The sequence below is a fragment of the Ylistrum balloti genome, unplaced genomic scaffold (assembly GCF_031769215.1).
Source record: "Ylistrum balloti isolate Yb309-2 unplaced genomic scaffold, AGI_CSIRO_Ybal_v1 Utg370190, whole genome shotgun sequence".
Lineage (NCBI taxonomy): Eukaryota > Metazoa > Mollusca > Bivalvia > Pectinida > Pectinidae > Ylistrum > Ylistrum balloti.
In genome coordinates this window covers 239,477-258,027 of record NW_026782170.1, presented here as the reverse complement: position 1 = coordinate 258,027, position 18,551 = coordinate 239,477, and the positions used below count along the sequence as shown (strand labels likewise).

Below are 18,551 nucleotides of genomic sequence, written 5' to 3'. Positions count from 1 at the left end.
AAACATATAAAATATATTGCAAACAATTCCGGGGTCGCAGTTTCCTTCTCTCTACGTAAATTATATTTCCTTCGTGAAAAATTCTAAAAACAATGATACCTCCCCTGAAATTAATCTTTTAGTGCGCATGCGGTAGATGGTCGAACAGGAGAAAATGGCGGAAGACGTGAAGATTTTGGAAGAGGTCCCATCAAAACGCCAAAAGATAGAACCAGATAGCACTTCTGGTGACTGTGATTTTTCCTGTACATCTAATGTTGATTCAACAGGTACAAGAAAAGGATCAGAATCTCAAACGCACCAGAACAACGCGAGTTCATCCGACATAGGTATATCCGTATTTTAAAATAATTTTGAGTTATGCCCCTTTAGTTGTGACAGGCCTACTGTGTGGGAAAAGTTGAACAGTATATATGTCGCTATCGTCATATAGATATTTTATATCCAGTGGAATATATTGTATGACAGCTGAACACATCCAATGGAATTGCCAATGAGCACAAAACTCAATTGTTGGAAAAGGTGTGATGACATGATATGCGCTTATAAATTAGGTCACGGTGACCTATTTTTCACGTTGAGAAAGTATGTGTTCTTAATCTCCATATGTTGGAAAATGTAATGTCATTCATACTCGCTGATTATAAAATACCAGTGGTATCATTCTATGAGTTCATTAGATGAATTAATTTCGGAAAGTAGGGTGATTATTACAATTATCCAGTTTCCAGCTCTAATGGTGTTAAAGCATTGGATATTATGATTGACAGTATGTCTAGGGTACTTGTATTGCCAGGTGGTACCCCAATATGTAGTCCAAATCATTCTGACATCAACTTTTTAGCCCACAATCAGATGGTCATCAGATTAAACAACCAAATATTCTTTGTCTTATTGTCAATGTTTGTGGAGAAGCACTAGATGTATCATTCTCAAATTTCATATGCAATGTTGGTTTGCCTCAGCCCTTACTTGTGGATAGTCCATTTTATAAATGATAGGGAAAACAAAATAATTAATCTCTTTGTACATATTTGCTTATTCCTGAAGATATGGAGAAGCAGAGACATGCAAGATATATGATTACATGTACCTCTAAGCTACAGTGATACTTTGTTAGTCCACTGTTTCTGACGAAGCAGGATTTCAATGCAAGATTTATTGAATATATCACAGCAACTACCATACTACAGGATTCATACCAAACATGCATGCACTTATGAAAAAAGTACAATATAGAAACATTTTTAGATTGTATCACCCTGACATTGAAAGCTCCATGAATAGAGTTTCTGAAATAAGTGATGCAAATGTACAGACAGACACAATGGAGGGCAATGCTGGCAGTATTCATATTTTTGCAAGCCTTCATGTAAAACTATCAAGATTTAATGTAATTTATAAAGGAACCTTGTGAAGCATTTTCCGTTTCCAATAACTGAGATATGAACATTTTGTTTATAGTGAATGGTAATTATGATGTGGCAAGGCAGGACGCGCTAACCGAGGAAACCAACAATCAAGGACAACTTGTGCACAATAATGTTGTAAGTATATGTGCCAATTACATTGTCTTTTTGTTACCAGATATTTCATTTTGTTTGGCATTTTGCATATAGTTAATCAGCTTACTTACCCAAAAAGGCCAAGTCAACTTACTGCATATTGCAGTGTCAGTTGTCTGTCCATCAACTTTTTCTACAAATCGTTCCTTGTCATGAACAACTGAGCAAATTTTGACTGAATTTGGTCAAATGTATCCTCAGAGGAAGGGGACAGAAGTTTGTATAAATGTGATGGTGGGTCATGGCTTCCTGGGGTGGGAGCAATGGGGCCCAAAATGGGACATACAGCAAATTCTTTCAAATTTAGTATAAATCAGTCAAGTTATGGCTATTTTTTATGGATCTTTATCAAATTTGATATGTAGGTTTCCCTTGGTACAAAAACAAAAAGGCTGACAGGTTGCCATCATAAATTTTGCCTAATAAAAATTGTTATTGATATTTCTTTATGGTTCTTGCTGAAATGTTATATGTAGGTTAAGCTCCCCTTGGTCCCTAATTGTGCCAGTTTGATATTTTGATGATTAAAAAAACAATGACTTACAGCCAACTATCTTGAATTTGGGAGGTAAAGATTATTAACAGAAGAATGGAAAGAACAAATTAAGATCAGTCTATGGTGGGCACCAAGATCTCTCTGGGATCTCTTGTGTATAAATGGTTTGCCTGACACCCCTTAGTGCAGAAGGATGGGGCCAAATAGGGAAATAGATATCAACCTGTAATTAGAATTTATTTTCCTTTAGTTTGGATGAAGCAAACAATGTCAGGTGAACAATACAAGTCATATGGGCCTCTTGTTTACTGAAAAGCTTGTCATTTTAAAATGTCATTAATATTGAGACAATATAGACAAGTAGCTATATGAATCTCTGTGCATGTGATCATGATCATTTGTTAGATTCAGATATGACCTTAACAGGTTGATGGCTGTCATCACAAATTACACAAAGTTTTGATGCCTTAAATGATTAGATTCTATAATACTTGGTGGAAATGTCTTTCTCAAGAGTGTGTTATGTGACTAGCAATTCTTTCATAAACAAACTGTCAGACAAATTTGATAAAACATTTCTTTTGTGTAGGAGGGAGATACTGATGGAGTGGGTGATCTAGACAACTTGAGTGATGTCAGTGACATGTCTGGACTGAGTGAAGATGCCTGGCAAACCACATCACCTGGTAGGTATCAGTGATAAATCTTACAGAGAACATGTCTTCTGGTAGATATTTCCAACATGTCAGAACTGATATGATATGCATTATCAGGTAAGTAACTGAATATAAATTTCCCGAGATCTTAGACAAAGTAAGAACATGTCTCTTGACAATGTCATGTTGGTATGCAAGCTTTCTTGTGATGTCAGTATACCAAGTTAATATTATTGCAATGGTTGTATTGCAGGTTTATATTGTTGTGATATCAGAATACCAGGTTTATATTGCTGTTAGTCAGTATACCTGGTTTATATTGTTGTTAGTCAGTATACCAGGTTTATATTGTTGTGTCATGTCAGTATACCAGGTTTAAATTGTTGTTAAGTCAGTATACCAGGTTTATATTGTTGTTAGTCAGTATACCAGGTTTAAATTGTTGTTAGTCAGTATACCAGGTTTATATTGTTGTGTCATGTCAGTATACCAAGTTTATATTGTTGTTAGTCAGTATACCAGGTTTATATTTTTGTTAGTCAGTATACCAGGTTTATATTGTTGTTAGTCAGTATACCAGGTTTATATTGTTGTTAGTCAGTATACCAGGTTTATATTTTTGTTAGTCAGTATACCAGGTTTATGTTGTTGTAAGTCAGTATACCAGTTGTTAGTCAGTATACCAGGTTTATATTGTTGTGTCATGTCAGTATACCAGGTTTAAATTGTTGTTAAGTCAGTATACAAGGTTTATATTGTTGTTAGTCAGTATACCAGGTTTATATTGTTGTGATATCAGTATACCAGGTTTATATTGTTGTGTCATGTCAGTATACCAGGTTTATATTGTTGTTAGTCAGTATACCAGGTTTATATTGTTGTTAGTCAGTATACCAGGTTTATATTGTTGTAAGTCAGTATACCAGGTTTATATTGTTGTAAGTCAGTATACCAGGTTTATATTGTTGTTAGTCAGTATACCAGGTTTATATTTTTTTTAGTCAGTATACCAGGTTTATATTGTTGTTAGTCAGTATACCAGGTTTATATTGTTGTGATATCAGTATTTATATTGTTGTGTCCAGTATACCAGGTTTATATTGTTGTGTCATGTCAGTATACCAGGTTTATATTGTTGTAAGTCAGTATACCAGGTTTATATTGTTGTTAGTCAGTATACCAGGTTTATATTGTTGTTAGTCAGTATACCAGGTTTATATTGTTGTAAGTCAGTATACCAGGTTTATATTGTTGTGTCATGTCAGTATACCAGGTTTATATTGTTGTAAGTCAGTATACCAGGTTTATATTGTTGTGTCATGTCAGTATACCAGGTTTATATTGTTGTTAGTCAGTATACCAGGTTTATATTGTTGTTAGTCAGTATACCAGGTTTATGTTGTTGTAAGTCAGTATACCAGGTTTATATTGTTGTGATATCAGCATACCAGGTTTATATTGTTGTGATATCAGCATACCAGGTTTATATTGTTGTGTCATGTCAGTATACCAGGTTTATATTGTTGTGTCATGTCAGTATACCAAGTTTATATTGTTGTTAGTCAGTATACCAGGTTTATATTTTTGTTAGTCAGTATACCAGGTTTATGTTGTTGTAAGTCAGTATACCAGGTTTAAATTGTTGTTAGTCAGTATACCAGGTTTATGTTGTTGTAAGTCAGTATACCAGGTTTATATTGTTGTTAGTCAGTATACCAGGTTTATATTGTTGTTAGTCTGAATACCAGGTTTATATTGTTGTGTCATGTCAGTATACCAGGTTTATATTGTTGTTAGTCAGTATACCAGGTTTATATTGTTGTGATATCAGCATACCAGGTTTATATTGTTGTGATATCAGCATACCAGGTTTATATTGTTGTGATATCAGCATACCAGGTTTATATTGTTGTGTCATGTCAGTATACCAGGTTTATATTGTTGTTAGTCAGTATACCAGGTTTATATTGTTGTTAGTCATATCCAGGTTTATGTTGTTGTAAGTCATATACCAGGTTTATATTGTTGTGATATCAGCATACCAGGTTTATATTGTTGTGATATCAGCATACCAGGTTTATATTGTTGTGTCATGTCAGTATACCAGGTTTATATTGTTGTTAGTCTGTATACCAGGTTTATATTGTTGTGATATCAGCATACCAGGTTTATATTGTTGTGTCATGTTGGTAGACCAAGGTTATATAAACAAGGTGTTTAGCAGTCTTTTGCTATATATTCCGGTGAGGCTTATATGTGGATAAAATTATAAAAAAAATCACTAAAACTGGCGGTGTGGCTTATAACCTGGAAAATACTAAAACATTAATCTTATTTTATGCTTCTTATCAAACCCTATGATTCCAGATCCTGTTTAGATGTACCACCCATAATTTGTAAGCAGGAAACAGAAACATGGAAAGACATGATTTGTTTTGGAGTTAGGGGTGTTGAAAGTAGATGTTTTGCTAGAATCACCCTATGTTAAGTCTGAAACTTTTACACTTGACTCACTGTGGGATTTGTTGTGAACTAGGTTCCATGATGTGGGTTCAAGATCAGATGATGACAGGAATCAATCCTCGTGTCATTCTCAATGACCTGATCATGTCAGACGTCCTTATTCCGGAAGATATGGATGATTTTACTCTTTGGAAAATAATCGTCAATATCATGTCTGAACCCCCAAGAAGAAAGAAGCTTCTTCATGTTAATACCATGGATGATGTCCTTCATCTTCTGAAGACTTGTAGTAAGATCATGGTATTGACAGGAGCAGGGGTAAGATGATTTCTGTCACAAAATTGTTGTGATTCTGTCAATATCTCTTATTAAGTACTCTATTTTAAATCATAAGCATTGCTGCTGTTTCTCTAATAACTTTAACTATGCAAGTTTTTTTTATACGGTTTTGTTTGTCAATTTACAATAAAATAACATGTCTGGATTAGATTAGACTAAAGTTTTCATACAGAAACTGAAACCAAAACTTGAATTCAAGCCCTATGGTTTAATAGTTTGTTGCTGGTCTTCTGATACTGTCTTTTATTTCAGGTTTTTTTTTTTTTTTCTCATTCTCATTAGCCAAGTCCTTCTCAAATCTAGTTAATATATATTTTAAATGATAATGTCAAATGTAATGAAAAAATTTAAGTACTTGCTTCCTTTCAGCAATTCTATTTGTAAATATTACCTAAATAGTGTGTTTCCAATGTTATTGTGTACCTTATTAATCAACACAGTCTGTTGTATAATATCATTCCTTCATCTCTAAAATATCAAACATGTAAAAAAAATATGTAAGAAATTGTAATATGAAGGATATTGTTACAAGTATTTTTTACCTTTCAGGTGTCAGTATCATGTGGTATCCCTGATTTTAGGTCTAGGAATGGTATATATGCCAGACTAGCTGTTGACTTTCCAGATCTTCCTGACCCTCAGGCAATGTTTGATATCAAATACTTCAGGGCTGACCCAAGACCTTTCTTCAAATTTGCAAAGGTAAGACTAACTGACTTGTCAAGATGTAGTTGAAATATTTATGTAAGATCTGTTAAGGATGTGAATTTTAATGCATGAGTGGGTGTCAGGTTTAATTTTTCAGGGGAAGAGCTCTTTATAATCACTTTGACTTTGATAATAGGGTTGAATTAAATCACAATTAATTCACCGGTACATATAAATTACCTAAAGATTGATATAAGTCCTGAAAACTTTAGGGCTGTGTTGACTTCATCATTTCATATACTGTTCAGTTTAAAGTGGGAAAAACTTTGTTTCTCAGAAATTTGAGTGGCTTTAATTCATTTATAAACCAACACACATATTGAAATATTGACTCTGAGTTTTGATATTTTGACTACAATGATTATGTTTTGGTTCTCTGAGGATTCCAGGAGTGACAGTCACAGATTCTTGAGATTTTTATCCTACTTAATGCCCTGCATTTCCATCAGAAGGTGGCTGCTTTTGGTACTCTCTTCAAAGTCACTGTTAATAAAAGTTCAGCCTTACCCAAATTTTGTTATAGCAGCCCTGATTCTTGACTTTTTTTTACCAAGTTTTCAGAAACAGAAAGGAAAATGATGATGCTTTTCACGATGTTAAACACCTTTTTTGTAAATTTCCAAATACTTATTTACCACTTCCTTTATTTCAATCACTCATGCACAAGGTGCCCTTGGCATAAATAACATAAAAACCTTGCTATTAATTTATAGGAAATCTATCCAGGCCAGTTTGAACCGTCCAAATCTCACAAATTCATCAAAATGTTAGAAGGTCGGGGGAAGCTTCTGCGCAACTATACACAGAACATTGATACTCTGGAGCAAGTGGCAGGCATAAGCAGTGTTATTCAGTGCCATGGTAAGTGGTACATTAAGTATATGATTTATGGGTTCAGATAAAACTCATGGAGATATGGAATAAAGATGTGATTTGTAGTTGTAATGTTTGCACCAATTCAACTTATGATTAAGTTTGGTCATCTATTTTGGTCAACCAGTACCAAAAAGGTAATTATTACACCTGAAGATAAAATTGCATACTTTCACTTCTTGCCAGTTGGGGCATTCGTTTCAAATCTACATTATTCATCTTTTTATCTACACATGTAGATTTGTTTGTTTTGTTTTGTATGCAAAATGCTGATTCATCAATTTTTCTGCTTCATTTCTACACACAGTCATTCAGTTTGCTAAAATGTTTTTCTTTCATACCAGCATGAAACTGAAAAATATTCCTATCAATGCCCAAATATATGTATGATAGACCGTATATTGGGTATCAGGATAGTTTTTATTATGATGTGCATTTTTTGTGAAAATCTTCAAAATGTAACATGTGCAATAGTTGCATGTTTTATTTTTTGCAGTTTTCCTGTTTCAGAATGAAAAGTAAAACATACAGAATATTGATATAAAGGGAACTTTATTTCTCAAATGATCACTTGTTTAGAGGCCTGGACGAACAATTATTAAACCCTGTGATCAGCTCATGAGAGGAGATGTGTTTAGCTAGCTTACATATTTTGAAATTCAGGTTTTAACAAAGCCATTTATTACCACATCAGGATTGCTTTTGATGTGGTCATACATCTGTACAATCTATTTGGCACCGACTGGTTTAAGTGTTGTTAGTAACAAGGGTAATTTAATATTTTCGACATTGTCATCTTTTGCTAGCTGCTCAGTGACATGCCATGCATACCACTGTTGGAATGAGCTTTTCATTGTACATATCTTCTTTTTCTTATGAAAAGTATACCCAGGGTATGTGATTAAAAAAGTGTTTATGTACTATACTCGTATGCGAAGAGGGTATTATATAAAGCAGTCATGCCAGTATATCAAAATTAAGCACAATCACAGGAGAAGTCTTATGTACAGCTTAAAAATATACAAGTTCTACGATTTCAATTTTCATGATTTTGATGGGGTTGCTAAATTTGCAAAAAATAGATGTGTGCAAAAAAATCTTGATATATAGTATTTGTTGGCGTTTACTGAAAATATGTTTCAAATGCTTGTTTGAAAAAATACTAGATGTTGAATATATGGATGTACTTGTTTTCTTGGTTTCCCCAGGATCATTTGCCAATGCTACTTGTATGGTTTGCAAACACAAGATGAATGCAGATGATATTAAGGAAGATATTTTCAAACAAGTATGTATAATGATATGTTTAAAGAAATGTCATGTTTAAAAACATTAAAGAAACATCACAGAGAAATAGTTATTCTTTTTACTGATTGTGTTTTATACACCTCCAGTTACATTTATATGATATTCACAGGCTATTTTCATTGCCGAGTTTGACCACACAATTTATTTAGGTAAGTCCTTTCAAATTTAGAGCGGATACCATCATGTGACTATTTTGAAAACCAGGCGGTTCATTTGTATACATGAACACATATGATGGCAGAAAAAAATAGTGACACCGTACGTACACTTGTTTTTCAACTCTCGAATGTTAATGTTTGCTAACTCAAAGTTGATTCAGAATTACAAACAAATTGACATTAACTGCCATTGTTTCTGTAAAAATCTCAGCCATGCAGGTATTGTAAACGGCATGCAAAGCTTTGACCTAGTTCCACTTGGTCACTCTGTCCAGCAGAATACACTAACAGTCCTCGTTGCATTCTTGTCTGATAAGCTCCCATCTGCCATGGTAAGCTTTCTTTGCGAAATTTTGGATTTTCTTCTGCCCATTTGGCCATACTTTGCTTTAACTTTTGTAAACAAAATTATAGACCACAACCGATTCACGGGGAAGCCATTCTTGTTTACTGATGTGGTGTATTGTGTGCATGTGTTTTAAACATGTAAGACACACAAATGTATGCATAGAAACTGTGGCAAGAGATTTTTTTTTTTATGATTTTTAATGTCTTTATGTACATAGATCAATGAAAACCTATCATCATTCACAAAGTGATACACTTGAGATATATATATGTAATTATAATAAAACCAGAAAAAATTGGTTTGACCGTGATGTCACTCTAAATGTTATATGCCTTTCCTCCTGAAATCCTTAATTTGTACATTTTTCTGATATCTTCTTATCAAATCACTACATATTTACTTGTTATTTACATGTTTTGATGGTGCTGAAAGATAATCATTTTAGGAAACCTCTCCATTTTATACATTTAGAATAAAGGCAGCTTAGTACAGTGTTACTCTTGTAATCAGAGTTACTCCCCTTAATCGATCGAGCTGTTATACATGATTGGCAAGCTTAGTTGATCTATATAATATAAAGAAATGACTTCCAACACAATTTGGATTGATATTAGATTGTGGTAAGGAACTGAGTATTTTTATTTCATTCTAGTAATGTTATACCTTTTCAGAAAGTTGTTTAGAGCATAAACACACCCAGTCTGGTCTGTGTTGACAGGTAATCCCCCACTGTCCCAAGTGTCCCCTAGAAGACCCTGCAGCAGTGATGAAGCCAGATATAGTATTCTTTGGAGAAAGTCTTCCTGAGGAATTTCATCAACAGATGGCTGCTGATAAAGATAAATGTGATCTACTCATTGTCATTGGGTCATCACTGAAAGTTCGCCCAGTTGCTCTTATTCCAAGTAAGATGTTTGATTTAATGGTGTTTCTTTTACAAAGATAAAACAAGGTTTGTGTAAAGATATAGGAGTTTTGTCTGGTAAAATAATGATAATGCAGATAGCTCCTACTTGCCATCCATGCCTACATTATATATCTTGGAATGGTTTTATGCTTTATGTTACTTCAAATGAAATTTTGTTCTTTTGAACAGATTCTTTACCTCCTGATGTTCCACAAATTCTCATTAACCTGGAACCTCTTAAGAACATGACCTTTGATGTTGAACTGCTTGGCAATTGTGACACTATAGTCAGTGAGTTGTGTAAGAGACTGCAATGGGAGGGAATTTCTAGTCTGTCTGAACCACCCATGGAAGAGGTGACCAAATGCCAGCTGAAGACTCCTCCTCCATATCCTATGGCAGATGATGTGTTTCCTGTTGAGAAAATTACTGATAAGACTATTAACAAAATAGAGAATCAGGATGGAAAACTCGAAGAAGTTGTGAGTGATAGCAAACAACTGGCAGGAAATTCAAGTCTTGATTCAATTAAAGGTCAGACTTCAGATAACTCTGTTGTAGGTCAAAGTTCAATGTGTAATACAAACCAAGTGGAGGCTGGTCAACCACAGGACACTGAAGTGGGTCAAAGTTCAGATCTCCATGTTTGTTCTTCAGAGGATAAAGTTATCGGTCAAAATCATTGTGCACAATCTTTACAAGAAAATGTGAGTACTTCTATACCTGTCATGGACCAAAAAATTATTAGGTCTGCTGATACATGTAAACATCCTCAGCAGAGTGTGACAGAAAGAGCTGTAGAACCAGACATATCTAATCTGCAGCAAAGTGACAAACATTCTACTACTCCCATTGCTGAATCAACTACTGCAACTAAAACATTGACACCCAAAGAATGTGAGATTACTCCTTTGGACAATAACACAAGTCCTTTGGACAGTAACACAAGTCCTTTGGACAGTAACACAAGTCCTTTGGACAATAATACAAAGGTTGTATTGGGCAATGCTGAAGAAGACCTGAATTCTGACTTGGAGACAAACAAGAATTTCCAGCAGGGATCAAGCTGCTCCCAAGAGAATTCAGACCTAGAAATGATGAGGAGCATGTGGCAGCCAAAGCGTCATGACAGTCTCTCCAAACGGTTAGAGGGTACGTTATTATATAGCTTCTATTTACTATATTGAAGTTAAAGTATTTAAGTAAAATAATGAAATTTTAATATATTGGGGAAAAAAATGATGGGTCAGGTTCACATTTGTTATTTCCTTTTTTAAGCACATCTCATCTAAAACTTTAAACTAATGAAGTTTGCTGATCTTTTTATGTATTAGTCTAACTTATGCAAACATCTGAAATTTTTACTTATTAACCTTTGCGGAAATTTATTTTTGTTCTGGTATTCTTACTACTAATGCTAATGACATTATCATGATATTACATCTGTATAACATTAGATAATTTACTAAAGCAACCCTGAATAGCCAAGCTATGGTCCTTGTGAGATGAAAAATTATGCTATCGAGTTCCATCTGTGATACTTCTGTGTATGCACTTCGCCATGGCCAGGAGTGTACCACAAAATAGTAGGACAATATTGACTTAAAGACCATGACAAGTCAACTTCCATGTTACATCAGTCAGTTTACACAGAGATATGTGCAGTCAAATTTTCGTAAATGCAAAATTGATTTAACTTTAACAAATCCAAACAAACTTTATTTTTCTTTATTTTTTCACTGTTTAGATTATTACATGGTCATATAGAGGACACTTCTGAATGATACCAGTTGGTGAAGTAAATCTAATGTCTGGGGGAGAAAGGAGATTAAGGAAGTACACAACAATTTATAAAAAAGAATAATGAATGTCTTTCTTTTTCAGAAAACCAATTCTTGTACCTGGCACCATGTCGGTATGTGTTTTCGGGAGCGGAGGTTTATGACAGTAGTGATGATGAAACAGATGAAAGAAAATCTTCAACATCATCAAGTTGTTGTTCTATTGACTCTAGGTTGGGTGATAGAGTAGACAACCAAGAGTGTGATATGGAAATGTCACCTTGTGTCCAACCCTCGGAGTGTTCACAGCCAAATGACCAGGTGTCCACTACTCAGTCCAACAGTAAAGAAAGCACACTTGTTCCTCAGTCAAATGACCAGGTGTCAACTACACACTCCAACAGTACAGAAAGCACACCTGTTCCTCAGTCAAATGACCAGGTGTCAACAACTCAGTCAATCAGTAGAGAAAGCACACCTGTGGTGTCTTCTGAAGCTATAGACTAGCTTAGATGTAAACAAAGCACACTTGCGTACTAATGTGATTGGCATAGTGAGAATTAGAGAAGGCACAGCTGCTGTGTCTACTGATGTCAAAGTCAGAAACATGTTATGCAGGTTGTGTCTACTAAAGCTTTTGGCCAGTTTAGATATAGAGAAATGCAACTGCTGTGTCTGCATACACAGGAATCATTAACATGATGAAAAAATACATACATAGAGAAAGAGGTCTGTATTGACACTATCTTGTTTACATTATCAGCTACTTAGTCCTGATTAAGAGAATGGATAGCTGTCTTGTCGGTATACATTGTCAGCTACTCCATTGTGATTAAGAGAATGGACAACTGTCTTGTCTGTTTACACTAACAGCTACTCTAATCTGTCCTGATGAAGAGAATGGGCAACTGTCTCGTCTGTTCACATTATCAGCTACTTGGTTGTAAAGAAAGAGAATGTTGTGTCTTCTTAAACTATAAGCTTCATAGTCCTGAAGTCCATTGTATCCATGATTTTGGTTTTTATACTCTCATATTTTTTATTTCAATTCCAAAGTTTTCTTTTCAGATACTATTTTCAACAACCCCAACTTATTAGAACAAGACTTAGCATTGGATGTCTAAAACACCATCCAAATGGTTCGTAACTTGAATTTGACAAAATTATTGCATATAAGATAATTTTTTTTTTCCAAATCAGACAGTAATTGTCAATATAGATTGCTTATAAATGGTCAAATTTCAACAAACGTTTATTATGGCCTCACCCATGAATAGGCTGAGGCCTTCACCCCATCCGTCCACCACACTGTGGTTAGACTTTATATTTAGGTCATTTTCTTAATAATTGTTTTAGGATGGTTATAAATTTTTTGAATGTGTGTTTTTTCGGAGACAATTTTAATGTAGAGTTCAATTGTCGGTAAGAATATTAATTATATCAAATCTTTGAATTTGATTTGAAGTTCTTCTAGTTTTTTTATTTCTCTTAAATTTTTATTTCTTGAAATACCAATAAAAGCTCCCCAAATGTTATTCTATGCTAGAGAACCAGAAAAACAATCTATTCCATATAGACTATTAACATAACCATTGTCAAAAGATGTTAGAAGTCATGTACTGACTAATTAGTGTGGAGTCTAATGTGCCTAGCATTTGTAAACAGCACTTGATAACTAGTGGTACTAGTCAGAGACCTACTCTTAACAGAGGAGGTATCAGACAATTGTAAGATATGAGTAGTAATTTAGCTTGTGTAGAATTTTGTTAGATCAGCTCCCCACTTAAGCTTTTCTCTCTGTCACATAATGAGGTTTGATAAACCACTCTAGACTCAATTGTGTGATACTTTCCACTCTAGGAATAACCTCACTGATAATTTTTGAAAACAATTGGTAGCTTGCTACCTTCCACTATTGCTGGACTTACTAAAGTAAAAAATGTCCCTGTTGTAAATTTTCCTAAATTCTCGTTCATTTGTTTTTAAAGCTTATTTTCATATTTCCTAAAGTTTCTAGTATAAATTTATGTTGACCAGTAACAAACTACTTTGTTGGTACTTTAAGCTCATTAAAGAATCATTCATAATCTGTATTTTTACATTTGATTGTAATTGTTGTGTCAGCTCTTTCTTTGTTCTATGATGTTTGTCTCTCATCAACACACCAGTGATAAATTATGTCCATTATTGCATCCAGTAAAAACTACTTTGATATCAAGTTGTCAGATCTGGACCTACCAATGTTGTTGTTATTACATTATTAGAGTGTCACTAAGCCTCATAAATGTTGACCTGAACTTAACTACGGTAACGTTCACATTACCAAACTTTTTTAATTACTGTGCCTGACCAGAAACATTTCACCATTTTCTGAAATAATCTTACTTAATTTTGTACTTAGTCTCTTTTGATTATGTAAAGTTGGAAAGTAAGGTATTTTACTGACTTGAGTGTATAAATTTGTTTACAAAACAGTGTGCATGGTATTTAAATGTATATAGAGGATTGTAAATACATTGTTGTGTATATAAGATTGTTACTATATATAGGTATAATATGTATAACCTGTTGTTACATTGCAGGGACTTGTGTACTGGTATATATATATATATATAAGATATATCTCTACTCTTAAATGTTTGTACCCCATCTCTAGAGAACTTAGTAAGGAAAATTGTAATTATCAATTTCTTTATATAACAGATGTATGTATTTGTCTTTAAAAACATTTCCCTTCATGTTAACAGATAGCTTTTGTGTGAATGTCATGCATAATGATAGGTATTAAGTTTCAATGCATGGTTAAGGAATTATGAAACATCTGCCAAATGAAGATGAGCTGTTTGTTACATATTTAATGAGATGCACAGTAAAATACGATTTAGCATGTAGTATGCTGTCCCTGGTTTTATCTGTGTGTTAGCGATCATATACAAAAGAAGGGTTTGTTACTAAGAATATCATGAAACTGTTGTGTTTGGGGTTTGTTTCTCCTACAAATATTGATGGCAATTAATTTTGTTTTTAACTATATTCTGTTTGTTGTTTCTATTTGTTATTTATTGTATAAATGTACATTTTTGTAAGAATGAATTATATATATTTATATATGTATATTTCTTACAAAAGTCAAAATCAGAAGGTGCCGAAAATTCATTGTGAGTATTCCATTAAAAAGTCAGTATCACAAATTTTGTACAAATCATTAGAAAATGTTAATCTGTACATATATCACTGTAGTCAGTAGGTAGCCTGATATGTGTGTGTATGATATCACTGTAGTCAGTAGGTAGCCTGATATGTGTGTGTATGATATCACTGTAGTCAGTAGGTAGCCTGATATGTGTGTGTATGATATCACTGTAGTCAGTAGGTAGCCTGATACGTGTGTGTGTGATATCACTGTAGACAGTATGTAAGCCTGATATGTGTGTGTATGATATCACTGTAGTCAGTAGGTAGCCTGATATGTGTGTGTATGATATCACTGTAGTCAGTAGGTAGCCTGATATGTGTGTGTATGATATCACTGTAGACAGTAGGTAGCCTGATATGTGTGTGTATGATATCACTGTAGTCAGTAGGTAGCCTGATATGTGTGTGTATGATATCACTGTAGTCAGTAGGTAGCCTGATATGTGTGTGTATGATATCACTTTAGTCAGTAGGTAGCCTGATATGTGTGTGTATGATATCACTGTAGTCAGTAGGTAGCCTGATATGTGTGTGTATGATATCACTGTAGTCAGTAGGTAGCCTGATACGTGTGTGTGTGATATCACTGTAGACAGTATGTAAGCCTGATATGTGTGTGTATGATATCACTGTAGTCAGTAGGTAAGCCTGATATGTGTGTGTATGATATCACTGTAGACAGTAGGTAGCCTGATATGTGTGTGTATGATATCACTGTAGTCAGTAGGTAGCCTGATATGTGTGTGTATGATATCACTATAGTCAGTAGGTAGCCTGATATGTGTGTGTATGATATCACTATAGACAGTAGGTAGCCTGATATGTGTGTGTATGATATCACTTTAGTCAGTAGGTAGCCTGATATGTGTGTGTATGATATCACTGTAGTCAGTAGGTAGCCTGATATGTGTGTGTATGATATCACTATAGTCAGTAGGTAGCCTGATATGTGTGTGTATGATATCACTGTAGTCAGTAGGTAGACTGATATGTGTGTATGATATCACTGTAGACAGAATGTAGCCTGATATGTGTGTGTATGATATCACTGTAGTCAGTAGGTAGACTGATATGTGTGTATGATATCACTGTAGACAGTAGGTAGCCTGATATGTGTGTGTATGATATCACTGTAGACAGAATGTAGCCTGATATGTGTGTGTATGATATCACTGTAGACAGTAGGTAGCCTGATATGTGTGTGTATGATATCACTGTAGTCAGTAGGTAGACTGATATGTGTGTATGATATCACTGTAGTCAGTAGGTAGCCTGATATGTGTGTGTGTGATATCACTGTAGTCAGTAGGTAGCCTGATACGTGTGTGTGTGTGTGATATCACTGTAGACAGTATGTAAGCCTGATATGTGTGTGTATGATATCACTGTAGTCAGTAGGTAGCCTGATATGTGTGTGTATGATATCACTGTAGACAGTATGTAAGCCTGATATGTGTGTGTATGATATCACTGTAGTCAGTAGGTAGCCTGATATGTGTGTGTATGATATCACTGTAGTCAGTAGGTAACCTGATATGTGTGTGTATGATATCACTGTAGACAGTAGGTAGCCTGATATGTGTGTGTATGATATCACTGTAGTCAGTAGGTAGCCTGATATGTGTGTGTATGATATCACTGTAGACAGTATGTAAGCCTGATATGCCTGCCTTGTTTTGTATGGATTTTAAACAAAAATTATGAATTTATTTGGAGTCCTTTTATAGCCTTCATACCTTGTATTTGTATGATACGTGTATCATGTATATTGTAGGAAAGTCCAGTTGGACCTGAAACATTTAATACATTATCATTTTATTTTGTTAATATTATATTGTCTTATTTACAAACGGCGTGTATAAGGCTTCAGTAATTTTTCATGATCTTCTTTCTATGGCAAGGTCATTTAAATCTTTCATGGTTTAAGTATGAGAATCCTGTCTTCAATTCAGTACCTGATTTCTGTGAATCTCTCCACCCCCAAAATCTGTCTTAAGATTAACTTTTGTCCAGCACCTGAAGCAAGACTTTGTCAGTATTATAATATATTGTATATACTAGGAAAGGGGTATGTAATAGACATCTCTCTGAATAAAGGGCATGCCATAAATTAACTTCAGGCTGAAAAGATTCTCTGATTTGCTCCAATTTACATATTATCGAGCATTTCATTTTAGTTTTAAAAGAAGATTAACTTAAATGATATATTTACACATAATTACAAGATGTGATCAGTTTCATTTTCAGTAAGTTTGAAAATTTAAATTTCATATTTTTTAAATTGAATGTTATTGCCAGCTGGGAGAGTGATAGCAAAATTGTCTCTGAGCTAAAACACAATTAATGTGTACTGGACAAATCAGAATGTAATAGACAGCAGGGGCCTGTAAAACTGATGCAATACATTTGTACAACTGTCCTGGACAGGGCTGTATTAGATCAATTTTAAATGACCATAGATAGCATAAAACATTTAGGCAAGATCTTTTGAAGATTTCAACAATACATTGTACATATACTTACCCAGTGTAAAAACTCATTTCATTTACATATAGCACTGAGCTGTATCTGTTAAACTTAATCTTTTAGATAGGTCAATGAAGGTGAAGAACCCAAAGATGAAGTATTTTATTAAGGTTTGTGTTGGTAACTGTTACACTTTATAAAATGACCTCACACATTGTATGTACCCTTTGTACATAAAAACCAATGGTAGAATAAAGCTGTTGAATATGACATATTCAGTTTGTTTGATACTCTATAAATATCCTTTGTTTCCATGTTGCTATAGTAGTCCGTCCTCTGCGGTTTGTTCTGAAACAATACTGGTTATCACTATGTCATAAGAAACACTGGATTGATCTTCACAAAGTTCATGTGTAACTTCTTCTTGCTTAGTGCCTCTAGATCTTGGGACTGATGAGAAAAACCAAAATGGCCGAGTGAAATTAATCGGTTACATTGTTGGGAGGCTAGGTATTCATACATTTAGAATGTGGGATTTATTGTGGTGTAGCAGATCTGAACCGATTCGACTGCCTGTGATAAGATGTTTCAGATTGATAGGTCATAAAGTAGAGGGTCTTGGGTTCAAAACCCAGTCTGGCGTTGCGTTTTTTAGCTCCTGTTACAGCAGCAAGGGATTGTCCATCTTGTCCACACGGTGTGCCCTTTGATGTTGTTATGCCTGGTGCGTTGTAGAATTTCTGTATGTTTACATCACGGCGTTCACTTTCGAAATATTAATCGCCATGTTTTCTTTCATGTAGTCGATTACCGGTGTACGCCTTACCTGGTCTCGACCGGATCCCAAATCAGAGTATCGGATTACATTAAAAAAACAAAGAAAATACTAACATGTCAACATAATCATAATCCAAACGCAACTTCAATAAAACTAGTTCAAAATATGAACAAAAGAAATATTTACACGGAGAATAACACAAGGTGTTCCGTGAGAGTAAGCATCTTCTGCTTCATCGACGACATCCACCATGTAAACTTGGTCAATCCAAGCAAGTAGTGTCACGTTCTCAAATGAGAACAACGTATACAAAAAAAGAATATTTCTCAACGAGATAACTATCACGACCGTAAAACTTGCGCATAATATTCATAAACCTGTATCTTTTGACACCATGTGTTACGAGTTTGTCCGTCAGTTGACGACTTCTTGTACAAAAATCATGATAATGGGAACAGACCCTTGAATATCGAATTGAATGTGACATGTAAACACCATATGTTAGGGAT

General features: G+C 34.4%; 1 protein-coding gene and 1 long non-coding RNA gene across 3 annotated transcripts; both read left to right on the top strand.

Annotated features, from left to right (window-relative positions):
* The first annotated feature begins 221 nt into the window (after positions 1 to 221).
* On the top strand, positions 222 to 13,019 carry LOC132551255 (NAD-dependent protein deacetylase sirtuin-1-like). 2 transcript variants are annotated; one of them, XM_060215370.1, is made up of 10 exons: positions 222 to 269; positions 1,465 to 1,547; positions 2,651 to 2,747; positions 5,254 to 5,498; positions 6,069 to 6,221; positions 6,941 to 7,088; positions 8,309 to 8,388; positions 9,634 to 9,820; positions 10,012 to 10,974; positions 11,707 to 13,019. In XM_060215370.1, exons 3-10 carry the CDS (start codon positions 2,705 to 2,707, stop codon positions 12,108 to 12,110), a joined length of 2,223 nt encoding a protein of 740 aa, XP_060071353.1. In that variant the 5' UTR covers positions 222 to 269; positions 1,465 to 1,547; positions 2,651 to 2,704; the 3' UTR covers positions 12,111 to 13,019. The 2 variants fall into 2 exon arrangements, with proteins under 2 accessions (XP_060071353.1, XP_060071352.1); XM_060215369.1 differs by having other exon boundaries at positions 229 to 329.
* Positions 13,020 to 13,022: 3 nt separating this feature from the next.
* Positions 13,023 to 17,534, top strand: LOC132551256 (uncharacterized). Its single transcript, XR_009554240.1, has 2 exons — positions 13,023 to 16,238; positions 16,282 to 17,534. It is a non-coding gene; the product is annotated as an uncharacterized LOC132551256 (long non-coding RNA).
* The last annotated feature ends 1,017 nt before the right edge of the window (positions 17,535 to 18,551 follow it).

Bases quoted from the DNA above. Each gene is read 5' to 3' on its own strand.
- LOC132551255 (XM_060215370.1), top strand. From the start codon at position 2,705: ATGTCTGGACTGAGTGAAGATGCCTGGCAAACCACATCACCTG. The intron at 5,499-6,068 runs GTAAGATGATTT...TTTACCTTTCAG, and splicing joins TGGTATTGACAGGAGCAGGG to GTGTCAGTATCATGTGGTAT. The intron at 6,222-6,940 runs GTAAGACTAACT...ATTAATTTATAG, and splicing joins CTTTCTTCAAATTTGCAAAG to GAAATCTATCCAGGCCAGTT.